Source organism: Macrobrachium nipponense, chromosome 28, assembly GCF_015104395.2.
Source record: "Macrobrachium nipponense isolate FS-2020 chromosome 28, ASM1510439v2, whole genome shotgun sequence".
NCBI classification, from domain to species: Eukaryota; Metazoa; Arthropoda; class Malacostraca; order Decapoda; family Palaemonidae; genus Macrobrachium; species Macrobrachium nipponense.
In genome coordinates, this window is record NC_087217.1 from 55,949,263 (window position 1) to 55,968,892 (window position 19,630).

Genomic DNA, 19,630 nt, shown 5'->3' on the forward strand with positions numbered 1-19,630 from the left:
CAACCGATTGTTGACCAAGCGCCATAGGCTACCTAGGTAAATAGTAAGTAGAACGTAGTGTAGTGGGTATTATTATTATTATAAAAGTAGTTTAACCAGACCACTGAGCTGATTTTCAGCTCTCCTAGGGCTGGCCCCGAAGGATTAGATAAAATGCCAGGTCTAGCTCTTAGGCCGAGCTGGGACCAAGTTGGTCATTCAGGATAAATAAATACATTGCACCATGGCAAATGCTTTCATACTAGAACACACACACAATAAATACTTTTACTCATGTTCCCTTACATACATACTAAAACGGTATATTAAAATTCAGAAATTAGTTTTTAACTTTTTGAAATGTTTTAAAATTAAACACTAAAAACCCAACCAATGTTTTATATTTTATCAATTAAAATGCAGTTCCTCAAAAAAGTCAAAATCGGAACTACCGAAAATGTAAAAGATTCTGACAAAATTCTTTTATTGTCTTATTTCCAAAAAAAAAAAAGTTGACAGTCTCTGCTGGTCATACTTTGGACACTCGCACAAGACATGTCTGATGTTACCAACTCCTTGCACTCCGAACAGTCTGGAGCAGAGTCGTGTGGGCTGCTCATTAAGTGTCCATGTGTCAGACGGGTATGGCCTATACGTAGACGTGTCAGAATTACTTGTTCATGTCTCTCTCTCTGATATGATGAACTCCATTTTCCAACATCAGGTTTTATTTGCTTTAATTTGTTATTTTCTGACTCTTCATCCAAATATGTTGCCATTTCCTTAAAATACCCATCTTTATGTATGTTACATAATCACTCATTGGAGATTCACACTTGATCTTGTCATTTGTATTGCTTCTTTGGCTGCTTTGTCAGCCTCTTCATTTCCTTTGATCCCTACATGGGCAGGGATCCAACATATTTCTACTTTTTTCCCAATAATATCTAATTTATGAAATGATAATTTTAATTTGTTGTACTATATTATTTTTTGGTTTGTAACTCTGGATGGCTTCTATGGCACTTCTCGAGTCACTAAAAATCACAAAATTATTGAGTGATGTTTCTTTAATTATTTTTATGGCCGAGGCTATTGCGCAAAGTTCTGCTGTGAATATTGAAGCTGTATTAGGAAGAGAGAAATTGGTATGATTTGTCCTGGGACACTGCAGCATATCCCACTCCATGTTCCGATTTAGATCCATCTGTGAATATTGCATAATGTGGACCTTTTCGGTTCATATGTTCTATTGTATGTTGTCTATGGTGTGATGGCGTATATAAGTATTTTTTTGATAAATATTTTAATTGTGTGCAAGTTTTCATTTTATTCATTGTCCAAGGCGGAGGTAATTTTACTACTGGAGGAATTTGTATATTCACATTTAGTGACTCAAACAGTCTTCTAGCTCTAATTGGAAAAGGGGGTGGTGATGATTGTTTATAAAAATATCTCTGAGTTCAAATAATTTTTTGTTGGAGAATCGCTTGTCCTAATTCTCAGAGCACTCTTCATTATAACAAGCTCTCTATGGAGAGAGAGGTAGTTCACCACATTCAACCTGTAAGGAAGAGGTCGGTGATGATTTAAAGGCTCCTGAACATATTCTAAGGCCCTCATTATGAACTGGGTCCAACGTTTTCAGTGCTGCGTCTGACGCCGAGCCATATACTTGCGCTACCGTAATCAATTATAGATAGGACTGTTGCTTTGTACAGTAATGTAAGGGTTTGTCTATCGGCTCCCCAATTAGTGTTTGATAATTTTCTAATTAGATTTAATGCTTTTTTACATTTTGATTTCAAGTATGTTATGTGTGGTTTCCAGTTTAAGTGAGTATCAAACACTAAACCTAAAAATTTTGCAGTTTGTCTAATTGGTATACTATGATTTCTGATTTTTAAATATTACTTATTACTTCATCATTCATCCATCTTTTATCTTTATAAAATACTACTGCTTGAGTCTTATTTATGGATAACTTAAATCCTACAGATGAGGTCCATTCATTTATTTTTATAATACTTTTATTAATGATGCGTTCTGCATGTTTAAAATACGAGAGGCTGAATAATATATGGCAAAATCATCCATGTAAAGGTTGCTTTTAATTCCAGTGGGTAGATTTTTATTAATATCATTAATTGCCAGGGTAAACAGTGTGCCACTAAGGACACTTCCCTGTGGAACACCATTTTCAAGTGGAAATGTTCTCGATAATACATCATCGATTCTCACTTGAAAGCTACGATTTGTTAAAAAGTTTTGGATGAACCTAGGTAAATGTCCACGAATGTTGTTATTTTGTGTAAAGTTTTTAATATAGGGTACCTCCAGGTAGTATCATAAGCCTTTTCGATGTCAAAAAAGACTGCTACAGTTATTTGCTTTCGCTCAAATCCTCTTCGTATATGGTCTTCGAGGTTAGAGAGAGAATCTAACGTAGATCTGTTGCACTGTGACCCAAATTGAGTGGGAGTCAAGATTTATTTTCTCGAATGTGCCATGTTAATCGAGCATTTACCATTTTTTCTAGTAACTTGCACAAGCAACTTGTTAGAGAAATTGGTCTGTAGTTATTTGCATCACTTGGATCTTTTCCAGTTTGGGGATAGGAATAATTATAGCTTTACGCCATTCATCAGGAAATAAATTTCTAAGCCATAAATGATTATAAAATTGTAACAAGTATGTCTTCGCCAGAGGTTGCTAAGTGGCAGATCATCTCAAAACAAATATTGTCACCTCCAGGAAAGCCAGATTTATTTGGCTGTTAGTGAGAGCATATTCAAACTCTTCCATATTAAATTTTCTATTATAATATATGTCTTCTATTGTTTCGAAATTTATTGTTATTAGTTCTATATTATTTTTCTTTATGCGGAAGTGATCATCTAAATTTCTGTCACTACTTACATTCGCTAAGTTTTCTCCTATTATATTACTCATTTCTTTTGGATCGAATATTCTTTTTCCGTCTTTTAATATGGCATGTCTGGGTGGTTTCATATGGGTACCATTTATTTTCCTGAATTTTTTCCCATATTTTTTTTATGGGAGTATTATTAGAGAGATCTGATACTATTTCCCCATGAAATTATTCTTCCTTGAATTACTTCCTTTCGAAATTTTGCAGATATTTTGTTGTATATAGGTTTTAATGCCTCAATTTCTAGTAACAATATAATCATTTTTTGTAAAGTACTTTCTAATATTGGTAAGTTTTATTTATTTTACTGAACTTTCTATTCAAATTATCCAATCGTCTCCCTATTGAGTGTTTTTATATTTATCAATTCTGTTAGCTTTTCGGACCACCATGGAACTTTGTGTTTTGTTGGATGGGGTGGGGTTTTGAGTTTGGTATTGCTTTATCAGCAGCATTTTTGATGAAATGAACAAGAAACTTATTAGTTTCATTATGGTCTTTTAGATATTCAAATGGTGGTATACTTCTAGTATGCATTTCATATTGCTCCCAGTCTGCTTTATAAATATTATAGTGAGGAACGTGTTTTGCTGGGTTATTTTGTAAAAAGGAAATTAATATTGGGAAATGATCACTGGTGTACAAGTCATCAATTGTGTTCCAATCTAACCTGTCAACTATACTTGTTGAACATAGAGTTAAGTCTACAGAGGAAAATGTTCCATGTGTTTTTGAATAATATGTGCCAACTTCATCATCATTTATACAACATATGTCATTTGAATCTATAAGTTCTTCTACTTTACTTCCTGCTCTATTTGAGTTTGAACAGTTACAGTCCCATATTGGGTTGTGAGCATTAAAATCCCCTACTATTAACATAGGTTCTTTGGCATTTTTAAGTAATTCTCCAAGTTTATCAATATTGTAATTTTTATTTGGTTGGTTGTATAAATTATAAATGGTATAATTATCGTTTTTAATTCGAATTTTAATACCTGATATTTGGAGGTCAGCTATGTTTACAGGTACTTTGTCATAACATACTTTGTTATGTACATATATGGCTGTACCTAATTTCCTTCTACCTGTGATGTTGATATTAAGGTATATTTACCTATTGTTGGAATTGGTATTATTGACATGTTGTAGACATAATATCATTGGTTCATATTCCTTTAATAACCTTTGTACTTCTCCCAGGTGTAATCTGGTCTGGTCTGTAGACCATTTACGTTCCATTGTATAATATAACTATTGAAAATATTATGTTATATCGGTCGTGTTTTGTTTTCTTTTTTTGTATTATCATCAACTTGAATTTTTTCTAAAATTTTATTTACCACATTCAGTTGTTTATCTTTATAATATTGTAAGTGCTCAATGCACATACATCCTTTTTCATGGGTGTTTAAATCGGTGGCCTCTTTCTTTCTATATTTCAAAAATTTCTTATAATATTTGTTAAGCAATCTTTTGTAATATTTTTGTTATCTTTGCACAATGCAATGAAGCAATCATTGCAGCCGCATGTGTTGTCATGTATATATACTGCTTTATTTGTTCTTATTGTACCGATTATTGGTGATGGAGTAATCTCATCACCCTTGACATAGTCACCATCATCCATGGTATGGTTCTCCTCCACTTCTTTGGTTTTTTGGATCTCTGCATCCATAGGTTTTATTATTATTTTAGGAGATAAAGGTATGTCCACATTTTGTTTTTGTTCTTTCTTCATATCTTTGGTTTTTGGTTTGACTGATGTTTCTCTGATTATAGTTGGTTTCTTTGTTTTTGGTGGTGTTCTCTCTAAAGGTCTTTTTTTTTCTTTAATTTTCGGTACATCACAACTTCCTACTTCCACCTCTGTGATAGTATTTTCTTGTGCTTCTATATGCATTAACACCTCAAATGAATTTGATAGAATATTATCTAATTCATTTGCACTTGTTTCCTGATTTTTTTACTATCTTAGTTTTTCCTGCATATTACAGACTTCTTCTTGAGATCTACTTTGTTGCATCTTGTTACTTCTATCTGTATGTTTTTTTGTTTCATTACTGGTTCCCGTTATAGAGGAATATGTACGTTTCTTAGCAGGATCTTGAATTCCTCTCACTTTTAATTCTAATTTAGCCTCTGCTATAGGCATGCCTGTCCTTTCTTTTAACATTTTTAGTTCAGTGTTGTATATGTAATGCATGCATTCTTTGGATCTAGCATGATGATTCTGCTCACAGTTTACACACTTAGGTTCACCGCACTTCCATTTGGTGGTGTGTTCTGTAGATCCACAGTAAGCGCACACCGGTTCATTCCTACAATTTCTCTGTGTGTGTCCATACTTACTGCAATTTTGACACTGCAGTGGCTTTGGAATATAGGGTCTTAATTCTCTATTTTGACCTAGAATTTTTATTTTTTGAGGTAGATCTGAACCCTCAAATTTTATTTTTGCTATTTTTAGTATTTGTTTATTACCTCTTTTGCTTATTGCATCATAAACCTCGCAATCCTCTACCTTGTGGTATCTCTTTTTGAGAGAGTCTAACAGCATTTTCTTATTTATTGGCTCGTCGTTATTGTCAGGAAGTACGATGGTACCCTGGATACTGTTCATATTATCATGTTTTTTTACTTTGACAATAATGTTATCTATTGTTTTTAAAGACAAATAATCTTCAGACTGACTTTTTGTTGTAGCTTCTATAAGCCAAGTCTTTTCTTTTATTTTTCTGAACGACATTTCTGCCGTTGGGATGGCTATTTAATAAGCAATTTTTCCAATTTCAAAGCTAGAATATTTTGTTCTGCTTCCATAGTAAGAAACCTTGACCAACTTCCACTCCCAAAGAGGGAGTCAAAGTGAGTCAAAGTTGGGTCATGTCGGTACTTAGGTTTCCTTGGTCTGGTATATGGTATTAAAGTTTTAATACCAACCTGGTCTTTGTGACTTGAGCTTTCTTCAGAGTGGTCCAAATCCGTTCCAGAAGTCGTGAGGGGGTTTGGTAAATTTTCCATATAATTAAGATTTAAATTTCGTCCAGGATGAGGTCCCTCTCACCAGGGAGGCCGACTAGGGGGAGGAGGAGCAATACTGTTACACCATGGTAACTGCCCTGGGACACTCACCTGGATATACGCCATACCCACAATGCCCTTAAGGGTCGTCAGTCCCATGAGATCGGACCCAGCACTGCAGGCATGGCTTGACATAAAAATTTCCCCTCGCTCAACCACGTCAGGTACTCTAGTTTTACGGGTGGAGTGGCATGCCGTCCAACTCCACCCTCCATCAAGTTAAAAGAGCAGTCAATTCAATAGTCCAAAACTCTGCCAAGGTCGTCAACGAAAGGAGGAGAAGTGAAATGGGGAAATTTAAAAGGAGGAGGAGTAAAGGAGTTAAAAGGTCCCAATGTTCAGTTGGATCCACAGCAGAGAGCGTAGGCATAAAGGGGCATACTCTCTCTGCAGTGGATCCCTAAGCCCCCCACCTTGTCAAGGAGTTGGGATCAGGGGGGTGTAGTGGGTAGGCATAAAACGTGTTGCTAACATAATAAAAACATTGAAAAGCAAGTCTAATTATCTCAGTAAATTAATAAACTATTAAAATTAAACCAAATATATATTTATCAAAAACTTTTGATCCAACGAAATAAGTCAGCCCTTTTTCTTCTACTAAAAACATTTCATCTTTCTGCCTACCTCCCCCTATAAGGTATGGATTCTATGATGATGACTATTGGCTTGGTTTTGGACATGATTTAGTCTAAATCTTGGGATATGAAGGAGGGTGAGGATGGACGGCATGACACCTCACCCGTAGAACTCTAGTACCTGACGTGGTCGAGCGAGGGGAAAGTTTAATGTCAAACCCTATCCTCAATGCCGGGTCTGATCTCGACGGACATCATGACGCCTTAGCACTGGGGATAGGGTGTATATCCAGTAATTACCCCTAGACGACCCTAATAAAAGGGATGACCCGTCCTCTAAGTGTGACTCCATGGTGGGTATGGGGAATATCTGGATGAACTATGTATTTTACGTTTTATGGCAACCCCCCCTATTTCTGTTGACGACCCTATGCTTTCATCAAAGGACTTGTCCTCGGAACCCAAACATCAATTTTCCATGGTCGGTCCCCAGGATCAGTGTAGTATCCCTGGGCCAAATGACAGAAGGACACAGTTGACGACCCAAAGCAATGCGAGTAAATATAATACAGCCAGGAAAACTAAACAAAAAGCATCTGGTTCCAGTATTGTCACACTGGAACCATTTGCCATGAAGAAAAATAATAAATATGAAATAGCTCCTGGGGTCTTTGTACCCAATTCCTTTAATAAATACCTTAATTTAAAGCTAGAAGGTGACAATATAGACATTTTTCAAGTGCATAGGGAAATCGTTAAATGTTGTGGAAGACAGCCAAAAATAACACCGCAGAATGGAAACATGCTCCTGGTAGAAAGCATCTCCCCAGAGGAAAGTATCAAGTTGATGGGATTGTCGGACCTTGCGGGAGTTACGGTGGAGTGTACTCCCCACTCCAGCCTTAACTCCAGCAAGGGCTTGATTTATGCCCCTCAGTTGATGGCTTTCTCTGAGGAGAGACTTTTAACAGAATTAAAAGACCAGGGTGTAATAAAGGTGGACAGGATGACGAAGAAGGTTGATAATAACAGAATACCTCAGCCTACCTTAATATTAACTTTTGACACCTTAAGACTTACGGAATGTGTCTTTGCAGCCTGGTATAGGTTTAAGGTAAAGCAGTTCATCCCGAGACCCAGAAGGTGTTTCCATTGCCAGCATTTTGGACACACCCTACAATCATGCCGATCCAAATTGCAAGAAAATCCTGCAGTATGTGTCAACTGTGGAGAGGATGAGCATGGAATGTGCACCAGGGAACCTAAATGTGTTCACTGTGGTGAGGGACATGCATCATCGTCTCAGCAGTGTGATATATATTTACTAGAAAAGGAAATACAAGCCATTAGAGTAATAGAAAGAACAACATTTAAGGAAGCACGAGAGAGAGCCAACGCAAAGATTGTAAGACCCGGTCTAAGTTTTGCTACTGTAGTAGCAAAATTAAGAAACCAAAAGAAAGACACAAATAAAAAAACCCAAGTTAGGAGCACAAATGTAGAATCAAATAAAGAATCATTAAAGAGACAGCTAACTGAATCATTAGAGTCAATTGATGATGAGAAAGTAAAGACAAGGTTCACTAGAACCAACAAGAAAGGCCCTAGTATGGAATTCGAAAAAATTGAAGTGCCAATTGAGATACACCCTCCACCATCTGCCTCATTGGAGGCAAGGCCAGTGGTTGCTGGTCTGGTGCCAGCTTCTGTTGGTGCCAATTCCTCTTTGGAGGACAAACCAGCAGATGCTGGTCCCCTGGTGCCAGTCCTCGCTGGTACTTCTGCCTCATTAGAGGCAGAGCTGGCTACTGCCAGCAATACAAACACTCTCGAGGTAGTCTCTTTAGAGAACACCTTTGCTTTCTCCGTCTCGACAGAGATGGAGAGTAAAGAAACTAAAAAACCCTTCAGTGTCAAGGACACTGAAGGAAAAGATGTTGGCTCTATGAAGGCAACTCCACCCAAGAGGCCAACAAAACCTTCCATTAAAATGCCTCCCCCTAGTAGGAAAAAGAGCTCTCCCAATCTTGTCAAAAGGAACCATAATATTGGTCCCAAACATAAATAAATTCACTTCCATTATTCAATGGAATTGTCAGGGACCGCGAGCAAAATATGAGGAAGTCAAGCTTTTGATCTATGAGTACTCCCCTGTAGGGTTATGTTTGCAGGAGACCATGCTAGGTGAATATACCCCTTGTCCTAGGGAATATGTTCACTATAGAACTAAATTTGATTTAGAGGTGGGAAATCATGGTGGATCCCTCATCTACATCCGTCGAGATGTGCCACACTACCAAGTGAAACTAAATACTCCACTTCAAGCTGTGGCTGTAAGAATTGATTTAAGAAGGAAATATACTTTATGTTCCCTTTACATTCCACCCAATAGCCATGTCTCCCAAGAGAACTTGATATACTTGATGCAGCAACTACCAGAGCCATTTCTTCTACTTGGTGACTTCAATAGTAGACATCCATTGTGGGGAGATGTAACATCAAATCAAAAAGGGAATATGATGGCATCTTTAATAGAAACTGAAGATAAAGGTCTTCTTAATACTGGAGAACCTACTCATTACCACATTCAGACAGGCACCGTCTCCTGCATCGACCTTTCAATATGTAGCTCCAACTGCAGTGTTGATTTTAGTTGGAGAACAAGTGATGACTGGCATACCAGTGACCATTCTCCAATTGTGATCGACACCAATGATGGTCCACCTATCCCGAGATCACCAAATCAGCAGATCTCTTGCTAGTTTGTATAGGGCGAGAGATTGAGTTCCTCCTTGTTTTTTGACATAAGCCAGAGCGGTAGTATTGTCGGAGTTTATCTGTACCACTTTGTCTCTGACTATGTGCTCGAAGCTCTTTAGCGCAAGGTGAATTGCTAATAGCTCCTTGCAATTTATGTGCCATGACACCTGTTCTTCCGACCAGGTGCCTGACACTTCTTTGGATCCTAAGGTTGCACCCCAACCTGTCTCCGACGCTTCTGAGAACAATGTCGGGTTTGGGTTCCGTACTTCCAGGGATACTCCTTTGTTCTCTTCTAAGGGGGTCAACCACCACCTTAATTGATCTTTTATTTCTGCTGAGATTGGAAACGTGTTCGAGAGTTGTCCTGTCTTCCAACTCCAACTCCTTCTCAGGAAGAACTGAAGCGGACGGAGATGTAGTCTTCCTAGAGGAAAGAACTGTTCGAGCGAGGAAAGGGTCCCCAGAAGGCTCAACCATTCCCTCACTGAAGTGCGCTCTTTCTCCAAGAAGCTCGATACTGTGGTACAACCTTTCTTTATTCTCTCTTGAGAAGGAAATACTCGAAAACCCCAAGAATCCATCTGAATCCCCAGATAAACCATGTTCTGGCTGGGGACCATCTGAGATTTCTCGAGGTTTACGATCAATCCTAATGATTTTGTCAGTTCCAAAGTTGTTGACAGATCCTCCAAACACTGCTTTTGAGACCTGGCCCTGATGAGCCAGTCGTCCAGGTATAGGGAGACGTTTATCCCTTTCATATGTAGGTGTCTTGACACATTTTTCATCAAGTCTGTGAAGACTTGGGGAGCCGTGGACAGGCCGAAACACAGGGCCCTGAACTGATAGATCCTTCCCTCGAACATGAAACGAAGGTACTTCCTCGACGAATGGTGAATCGGGATGTGGAAATATGCGTCTTGAAGGTCTAGGGACGCCATCCAATCTCATTGACAGAGTGCTGCCAGGACTGAAGCAGACGTTTCCATGCTGAACTTTTGCTGTTCTACGAATTTGTTCAGCGCACTTACATCCAGTACTGGTCTCCATCCCCCCGAAGCTTTCGCTACAAGAAACAAGCGATTGTAAAACCCCGGGGAGCTGTGATCCAGTACCAGTTCTATTGCTCTTTTGTCCCACATCTGCTCCACCATTTGACGAAGAGTATCCATCAGAACAGGGTCCCTGTATTTGGCGGACAGTTCCCTCGGTGATGGTGTCAAGGGAGGGCTGTCCTTGAAAGGGATATAATAACCCTTCTTGATGATCAACATCGACCAAGTATCGGATCCTATGTCTTCACAGGCTCCCGCAAAGAAAAGTAACCTGGCTCCTACAGGTGTCTGGAGGATAGTTTTCTCATTTTCCCTTTTTAAATGGACGGAAGGAAGATCTTCCCCTTCTCTCTGTTGTCTTCCTTCTGGTGATAGATCTAGCCGGAGGGCCTCCTCGAAAGGGCTGCTGCTGAGCTGGACGAGCCCCTTTCTTTTCCTCACTGGCCACTGGTCTATTCTTCCTTGAAGACTGCCTAAGGAGATCTTGAGTGGCCTTCTCAGTTAGTGAATGAGCAATGTCTCTCACCAACTGAGAAGGGAATAAATGTTCTGAAAGAGGCGCAAACAACAAAACGGACCTCTGCGAAGGAGAGACGGCCTTAGTGAGAAAAGCACTGCGAACCGCCCTCTTCTTTAGTATTCCCGCACCAAAGAGGGAGCAGACTTCCGCCGTTCCATCTTGAACAGCCTTATCAATACATGTGAGGATACTATGTACGGCTTCGGGGGTTTAGTTGTTCCTTTTCCTGGGACTTCTTAGCCAGAACCCCAAGGGACCAATCCAGGAAGTTAAATACTTCTAAAGTGTGGAAAAGTCCCTTGAGGAGGTGGTCCATCTCCGAAAGACCCCATGTTGCTCTGGCCGAATTTAAGGCGTGTCTCCTCGAGGAGTCTACGAGACTCGAGAAGTCTGACTCGGCTGAAACGGCCAGAGACAATCCCATATTCTCCCCCGTCTCATACCATATGCCTCTTCTACCCGTTAGTTTAGCAGGAGGCATACAAAAAACTGTCCTTCCTAACTCCTTTTTTGTCTTGATCCAGGAGTCAAGAGATTGTAGGGCCCTCTTCATGGATATGGCCGGCTTCATTTTCAGGAAGGAGGAAGACTTGTGAGCTTTCGTACTTGAAAAGAGAGAGCGTGGAGAAGGAGGAGCAGCTGGAGTCAACGAATCTCCATACTCTTCTAAAAGGAGAGAAGAAAGAACTTTATAATTTGAAAGTCCTTCTTTATTAGTAATCTCGTCCTCCGAGACGTCCTCTAAGTTAATAGGCTCGGAAGGAGAAGGCTCCCTTCTTTCGTCTGTCTCCTCCCTTGATCTCTTCCTTTCCGAAGAAGAAGCACTTCTAATAGGAGAGGGACTAAGAGTTACTTTCTCTCTACGCCTATCCTTAGGAGAGTCATGGATAATTTTAGTTTGATGCCTGGAAGACTCCTGGCGGTTGTCAGGCTCTTCATGCGCCTGGCGCTTAGCAGGAGTATCTCGCTCAGAATACTCCTGGCGCCTGGGAGGAGTATCATGTTCGGAAAACTCCTGGCGCCTGGGAGGAGTATCATGTTCGGAAAACTCCTGGCGCCTGGCAGGCGTAACGCGCTTCGAATACTCCTGGCGCTTGGTAGGCGCATCGCGCTCCGAATACTCCTGGCGCCTGGGAGGAGTATTAAGCTCAGAATACTCCTGGCGCCTGGGAGGAGTATCGAGATCGGAATACTCCTGGCGCCTGGGAGGAGTATCGAGATCGGAATACTCCTGGCGCCTGGCAGGCGTATCGCGTTCCGAATACTCCTGGCCCTTGGAAGGCGCATCTAGTTCTGAATACTCCTGGAGCTTGGCAGGAGTATCGATCATGGTAGGCGCATTTCGCTTGGCAGGCGCATTGCGCTTAGCAGGCGCTTCACTCCTATCAGGAGCTTTCTCTTCTCCAGCTGGATCTCGGCGCTTGGTTGGAGTTCTAGGTCTTGAACGATCTACAGGAAACTCAGGCTCTTTAGGCCTACTTGGCGCCTGGCTCCTAGCTGTCGCTAGGCGCTTGGCAGGAGTTACTTCCTTTTCCACTTCTCGCCTATCTAACGCTCTGCTCCCCCCAGAGATGGCCGCCTGTGCGACAACTCCCCTGGAAGGCTCGTTGCGCCTGACAGGAGATCGGTATTTGGATCTTTTAATCAGAAGCCTATCATCCTTCTTACGAGTAGGCTCCTTGGAAAGTACTCCTACCAAAGACGCTAATTGCTCCTGCATATTTAGCAAAATGTTCCTGGTCAAGGACTCGTTCGAATCAGGAGAGGGAGATCTGGAAGGCGCTCGAGGATCTCTTACAGTCCAAGGATCTAACTCCTTCCTAGCCTTTTTTATTACCGAAGGCGCATCTTCTTCAGAGAAGCGCTCGGGGCTAGAATCAGAGTTCAGGTTCTTTCCAATTCCTCTTCAGCGGACGGGAAAGCCTCGACTCCTTCCATCCTCTTCTCGGAGAAGGCGAACTAGAATACGAAAAGCAATCTCGTAGGAGCTTTTCCTATAGCGGTCCCTGGCAGTCTGACAGATTCTGCCGAAGGGACGCCTGATCGTTGGGGATTCTCCACAACCTCCGTAAGGCTTTCAACTTTCCTTCTCCTCTGGGCCAGGGAGCTTGGAAGCGGTCTAGACCTGGGAGCGTCGCAGAGACGACCAGACGCCCCCTCCACCACACTGGGGACACTAAAATCACTTGAAAAACCACATTCACTTTTCTTACCTTCCAATGCTGCCATTTTTTCCTGCATTTTCTGAAAGGAAGCTCTGAGTTCCGTAATTTCCGAAGCAGAATCAGAGGGGTTAGCAACCTATGAACGGGCTGAAACAGAATGCGAATAATTATCAGAAGAAGAAGCTACAGAACTAGATAGAAGTTCACGAGATTTCCTGCGGCTTTTGTAAACTGCCTTCCTCTCTCTATCTTTCTCTAACTTCTTCAAGTAAGAAGTTAGATTCTTCCATTCTTGCGCACTCAATCTCTCGCACTCGTTACACGTGTTCTCAATCGAACACTCAACCATTCTACATCCACTGCATGTAGTGTGAGGATCTACCGAAGCTTTCGGAATCCTCACCTTACAGCCCCCATTCACACACACACTGAAACTAACACTAGAGTCAGACATATTCAAGAAAATCTAAAGCCAAGTCCAAAAAACAGTCCACGATAGCGAATGCCAAACAACGATCCAAGTACGTCACAAAAATCAGTCGAGAGATGATCAAAAAGCGTTGAAAAAAATAATTCCAGTCAGGAGGTAGTAACAACGATGTTGACACTACCGGCGACAGACAGAATCTGATTAGAAAACGGGAATGGTTCCTAGTCCTGCCACCCAGAGCAGGGCGGTAGATCACCTGACCTACCTGTAGCGAGTGCCGCGAAATTTGAATTTCTGTCAGGGACGACGGAGTCAATAGCTATGTATATATCTGACAGGTAAGTTGAATGTATGAAATTGTATTTTTCCTAGCTAAACAAACCTGAGGTCCTTTATATAGGAAATACTTAACAGTGCAGCTGGACCGGTCGTAAGCTTTCTAACAAGGTAGTTCGATAGTAACTGCTTGTCCGATGGTCGGGAGTCCCACCCGACTGGAGGGTAAACATTCACTTTACTTTAGGCCCAAGAACAGAGTGAGGGGTGGCAAGAGGTGGGACTATGTGTAAAGGACCTCAGGTTTGTATAGTTAGGAAAAATACAATTTACTTCAAAATTGTGATTTGTTCCAACACATAATACAAACCCTGGATCCTTTACATAGGGAAGACTCACTTCTTGGTGGGTGGAATCTGAGTCTTGTGAACAGACTGGTGTTCTTCCAACCTTGGTTCCCTCTCTGGTCGTAAGAACAGAGGGAGGGCTTCTACCCTCTGTCCTACTGATTGGAGTGTGCATTGCGGATCAGTGGTCAGACCTGGACCAAATTCATAAGAGGGAGGCAAGCATGCCTCTTATGAATAGCAAGCAAGAACTAGTACCTATGCAAAAGCAAATATAAAGTCTTGGGTTTGTCTCTCGCTGGCATTCCACTTTCCCCCTTGTTAGGTAAGTGGTGGATAAGCACTTCCATCCCTAGTGAAAGGGATGGAATGGTGCTCGGTTACGTGGCTTACCTACATCAACCATCCTGTTTAGCGTGGTGATGACCGCAGCCCTCTGCCCACAGGGAGAGGGAAGAAGAGAAGGAAGAGAAGCCAGTCACACTCTCATTCACTCTTCCATTCATGCAGTCTCACAAGGATGAGATGCTATCTTGTCCAGTCAGGGAGCTGAGTAAGCTACACAACTTGTTGAGCAGCCACCACGGGTCCCAAGGAAAAGGTGTCCAAGGACCTGTGGGCGATATCCCGAAGGTAGAAAGAGGTGAAGGTGGTCTGGTCAGCCCAAACCTCTGCCTTCACTACCTGTGCCACAGACAAGTTCTTGCAGCATCAAGGGTTGGACCAATACCTCTAACTTTGCGGGCTCTCTTCAGGGAGGGGATTGTGAAGGACTCGAACCTGTCGACAGGGACCGAAGGGTTCAGAGTCTTCGCTCGAAGTCCGGGACGAAATCAAGTGTCACCGATCCCCATCCCCTCAAGTGCTCAACATTGAAGGAAAGACCGTGAAGTTCTCCCACTCTCTTCACCGATGCCAGGGTCAGCAAGAAGACGGTCTTGAGGGTCAGATCCCTGTCTGACGACTCTCAGAGCGGCTCGAAGGGTCTTCAAGTCAAACTCGTAAGTACGCGAATCACATCCCACCCTGGGGGCCTGAGTTCCCCGGGTGGGCAAGACCCCTTGAAGCTCTTCATTAGGAGTGAAATTTCCATACAAGTGGAAAGATTGACTCCTTGCAGTTTAAGGACTGGGGCCAGGGCAGCTCTGTAGCCTTTAACTGCGGAGACGGAGAGGAGCTTCTCTCGGTGAAGAAAGACGAGGAAATCCGCTACCTGCTGAAGAGTGGCTCTGAGTGGAGAGAGACCCCATCCACGACAACAAACCACAGAAGACGGACCACTTCCCGTTACAATGCTGCAGAGGACTGCCTGAGGTACCCTGCCATCTTTGATGCTGCTCGGCGAGAAAAAGCCTCTCGCTCGCAAGAGATGATGGATAACAGCCAGCCGTGAAGACACAGGGATCAAACTGATCGGTGGTGCCATTTCACGTGTGGTTAGCACAGGAGGTTGTGCCAGGGGGTAATCTTTTGCGGTGCCTCAGAGAGAAGAGCCAGCAGGTCCGGATACCGAATGGCCTCAGGATGGCCTGAGGCCATTTGGGTGCCACCAGAATCGTCCGAAGATTGCTGGTGACCAGCACTCTGCTGCTCACCTTGCGAATCAGACAGAACGGGGGAAAGGCGTAGACTAGGAGATTGTCCCACGGGTGCTGGAACGTGTCCTCTGCAGCCTGCCCATGGGTCCGGCACGACGGAGAAGAAAACCTGGAGTTTTCTGTTGTGGCGGGTGGCGAACAGATCCACGACTGGACGCCCCCAAAGGTGAAAGAGCCTTTCCGCCACGTCTGGGTGAAGAGACCATTCGGTCCCAATCACCTGATTCTGGCGGCTGAGCTTGTCTGCCACTACATTCCTCTTGCCTGGAATGTATCTGGCTGACAGCTCTACCGAGTGAGCTACAGCCCACTCGTGCACCTGCATCGTCAACTAGTACAACGGGAGGGACACTAGGCCCCCATTTGTTGACATATGCCACTACCGTGGTGTTGCCACTCTTGGAGTGCAAGGAACGCAGTCTTGAGTTCCAGGAAATTAATGTGAAGGTGCTTGTCGTGATGGTTCCACAAGCCTGCAACCAGCAACTCTTCCAGGTGTACGCCTCATCCCTCGGTCGATGCGTCTGAGAACAGCAACATCTCCAGAAGGGGAGTGCGCAGGGGCACTCCTATTACAAGGTTCCTGTCGTCTAGCCACCAGGCCGAGTCCTCCCTCACTTCCTTCGTGAGAGAAACAAGGAAAGACTGCGGATCTCATGCCTGTGACCAATACTCCTTTAGTCTCCACTGGAGAGACAGCAGGTGAAGACGCCCATGAGGGACTAACTTCTCCAGTGACAACAGGTGACCAATCACGACCTGCCACTGCTGAGCTGACTGTTCCCGTCGCGAGAGGAACCGTCTGGCTGCCTCCCTGAACCTGCTGATCCGCGAGCCTAAGGGGAAGACTTGTGCTGCTACCGTGTTGATCAGCATGGCCAGGTATATACTTCATCCTCTGCTTGGGCTCAAAATCCGACTTCTCGATGTTCACCACGATCCCCAGATCGCGGCAGAAGTCGAGGAGTCAATCCCTGTCCTGCAGCAACTGCGAGCAAGAGCTCACCAGGACCAGCCAATCGTCGAGATACCTCAAGAGACGTATCCCGACCAAATGGGTCCAAGCTGACACCAGAGTGAACACTCGTGTGAATACCTGTGGGGTGGTAGAGAGATTAAAACAAAGTGCCTTGAATTGGTACACTGTCCCATCGAGGATGAAGCAGAGGTACTTCCTGGAGGACTGATGGATAGGTATTTGGAAATACGCATCCTTCAAGTCAACCGAAGCATGAAGTCGTTCTCCCTGATGAAGTCAAGCACTGAGCGTGCCATTTCCATCGTGAACCGAGTCTGGCGAACGAATCGGTTCAAGGGAGAGATATCTATCACCAGTTGCCAGCCCCCCGTTGACTTCTCCACTAGGAAGAGTTGGCTGTAAAAGATCGGCGACTGATCTCGTACGACTTCCACAGCTCCCTTGCTCAGCATGGACTTGACTTCTTCCCGAAGCGCTACGTCCCTGGCAGAACCAGGAATGTACGTCTGAAGGTGGACCGGGTTGGAAGTGAGGGGTGGCCACGACTCACAGGGTGGTAGATATCCCTCCTGAAGGACATCCACTACCCAGGTCTCGGCTCCGTAGCGCTGCCAAGTTGCCCAATGGCTCGCCAGGCAACCCCCCAACTTCCAGCAGCAGGTGAGGGGGAACGCCGTCCCTACCGTTTCCCCTTCTTCGACTTCTTCGGGGAAAAAAAAAAAAAATTTAAAAGTACTTATGGCAGGATTCACTCTACAATTACTAGTACCAGTACGAGAAAAAGTGATAGAAGTAATTCAATCTTCGTTCTCAAAGGTGTAATGAAAGCTCACGTCCTCACTCGACAGCGGCCGAAAGCAAAATGAATGTTTACCCTCCAGTCGGGCGGGACTCCCAAACATCAGACAAGCAGTTACTATCATACTACCTTGTTAGAAAGCTTACAACCAGTCTAGCTGCGCTGTAAGTATTTCCTATGTAAAGGACCGAGGGTTTGTATTACGTGTCAAAACAAAAATACATTGGCCAAAGCATACTCAATTTCAAAAGTCTTGCCTGTTTAACGGAGTTCCGTTTCTTTGGATACTGTTTCACCTCCTTCCTTTTCTTGGTAGACGTTGAACGACCAGCTTTATGCTTGGAGTCTAACTTCCTCCTAAGATTGGACACTGGTCGTTTTGATTCCTTTTGTTTCTCTAACCGACCTCGAAGAGATGCAGCAGACTCCTAAGAAAGAAAAGTCTCTTGAGACTTGAAAAATAAGTACACTACTACCTATGTCTACTGATCACTAGTAGGTAGGTATAGGTTCTCTAATACGTATAAATGGTTTCCAAGATACAGATCACACAAGAGCATTTTGGGATTTCAGTGCTGCTTGAAAATTACTAGGTACTACCCTACTTCAGTTCATAAATAACTGTTCATTTAATGCCAACATGTAATTTGTTCCTTTTATATATATATATATATATATATATGTATATATATATATATATATATATATATATATATATCATATATATATATATAGCCTATAGTATATAGGTATGCAGTATAGCCTAGGTGTTACAACGTGGTTGCAACCCTATTCACTTAGGTAAAAGTTAGTGCCCGATAAGGACTTGCCCTAGGTTACGTTTGTTCAAACAATCCTTCCCCTCATTTTGTTTTCTCCCCAACCAAAAGGGCTGGATAAGCCAGCTTTCCCAATGTGGTTCCCATAAATAGTATCCTAGCCTAGCCATGTTACCAAGGTGGGGGATGTGGGGTGGAGGGTCCACTACTTTACATTCTTGTTCAGTAGGTAAAACTGCTTAGCTAGAAAGCATAGAAAAACGGCAACTGCCATAGTCTAGGCCGGCGCGGGTAAGTACCCTAGATCTACCCTCAAGTTTTCTCTACAAAATAATGACATAACGTAGAACCTTCTAGGTGTTCCTACCATTTGAATTAGTCCTGCGAGTGACGAAGTGGGGACAGGCGATTGTAGCGGTTAGCCGGTTACTAAGAAGAAATGAATCGTCGGACGAGTCGACTGTCGACGGACGGTCTACTTCACTCGGAAACTGATAGAAGTGTTGCCATATACTATTCTAAAAAATCAGAACAGTTTCTTTGAAAAATCTGTAGAAATCTGTAATATGAAATTAAAATTTCAAATAAATCTTCAGGATCCCCCTGTTTATTGATCGACGAATTAAAGAAAATTCATTCAATACTATAAATAACAAAAATTAAGGGATTATACAATTTGTTTTACAATACTAAACATGTCCAATATAGCTATAGCATTCATATGGACTACTTAACATGAGAATTAAAGAAGTTAATTAATTAAAGAACTTGCTTTGCTAAAATAAACCTGTTCAACTCAAATCACTGTTTTCCACAACAACAACAAAATTGTGATTCCTACATTCCAGGCTGTCGACTACTACTTGACTTCCTTGCACTTATATTAGATCGCGTGTTATAGTAACCTCAAAACAAGGGGTATTTCGCAATAGTTTTGTATGGAACATTAACGTATTGTCCATTTGCCTAACTGTCATATCAGGGTTAACATAAAGTCGTTCAAGGAAACCACTAAGCATTCTCGAATCTGTCCCAATGCTCTGAATCATACTTTACTGCATAGCAAAAAAAATATACACATCTGAATCAAAGGGATTTTTTATAACCTGAGGCGGCTTTGGCACAAATTTTTAAACAGTTTAGCCTAAAATGTTTTAATTCTTGTACAGTACACCATGCAGCTTCAAATCTCAGCCTCCTCTATATCTAAATCTGGGAATTATACTCACAAGAGTTTTTAATTATTCTAAAACTTCTTTATGAACTAAAGAGGAGAATGGCAAAAATCTTTAGATTTCGCCTATTTTATAGGAAAAATCTGAAAATCTGACACGTGTTAGAAATTTCTG

General features: G+C 42.5%; 1 protein-coding gene across 6 annotated transcripts in view; it reads right to left on the bottom strand.

The window, feature by feature from the left end:
- The window catches only part of LOC135201753 (E3 ubiquitin-protein ligase TTC3-like), a 202,299-nt gene extending 183,494 nt beyond the window's left edge, over nt 1-18,805 (bottom strand). For 4 of the 6 annotated variants that reach the window (XM_064230982.1, XM_064230981.1, XM_064230980.1 and 1 more), the window contains exons 1-2: nt 18,649-18,805; nt 17,760-17,930 (exon numbers count right to left, since the gene is read on the bottom strand). In XM_064230982.1, coding sequence (XP_064087052.1) covers nt 17,760-17,930; nt 18,649-18,651 — 174 coding nt within the window. In that variant the 5' untranslated portion in view covers nt 18,652-18,805. The remainder of the gene's footprint in view (nt 1-17,759; nt 17,931-18,648) is intronic. The other 2 variants (XM_064230984.1, XM_064230983.1) reach the window with 2 other exon arrangements.
- Nucleotides 18,806-19,630: the final 825 nt, after the last annotated feature.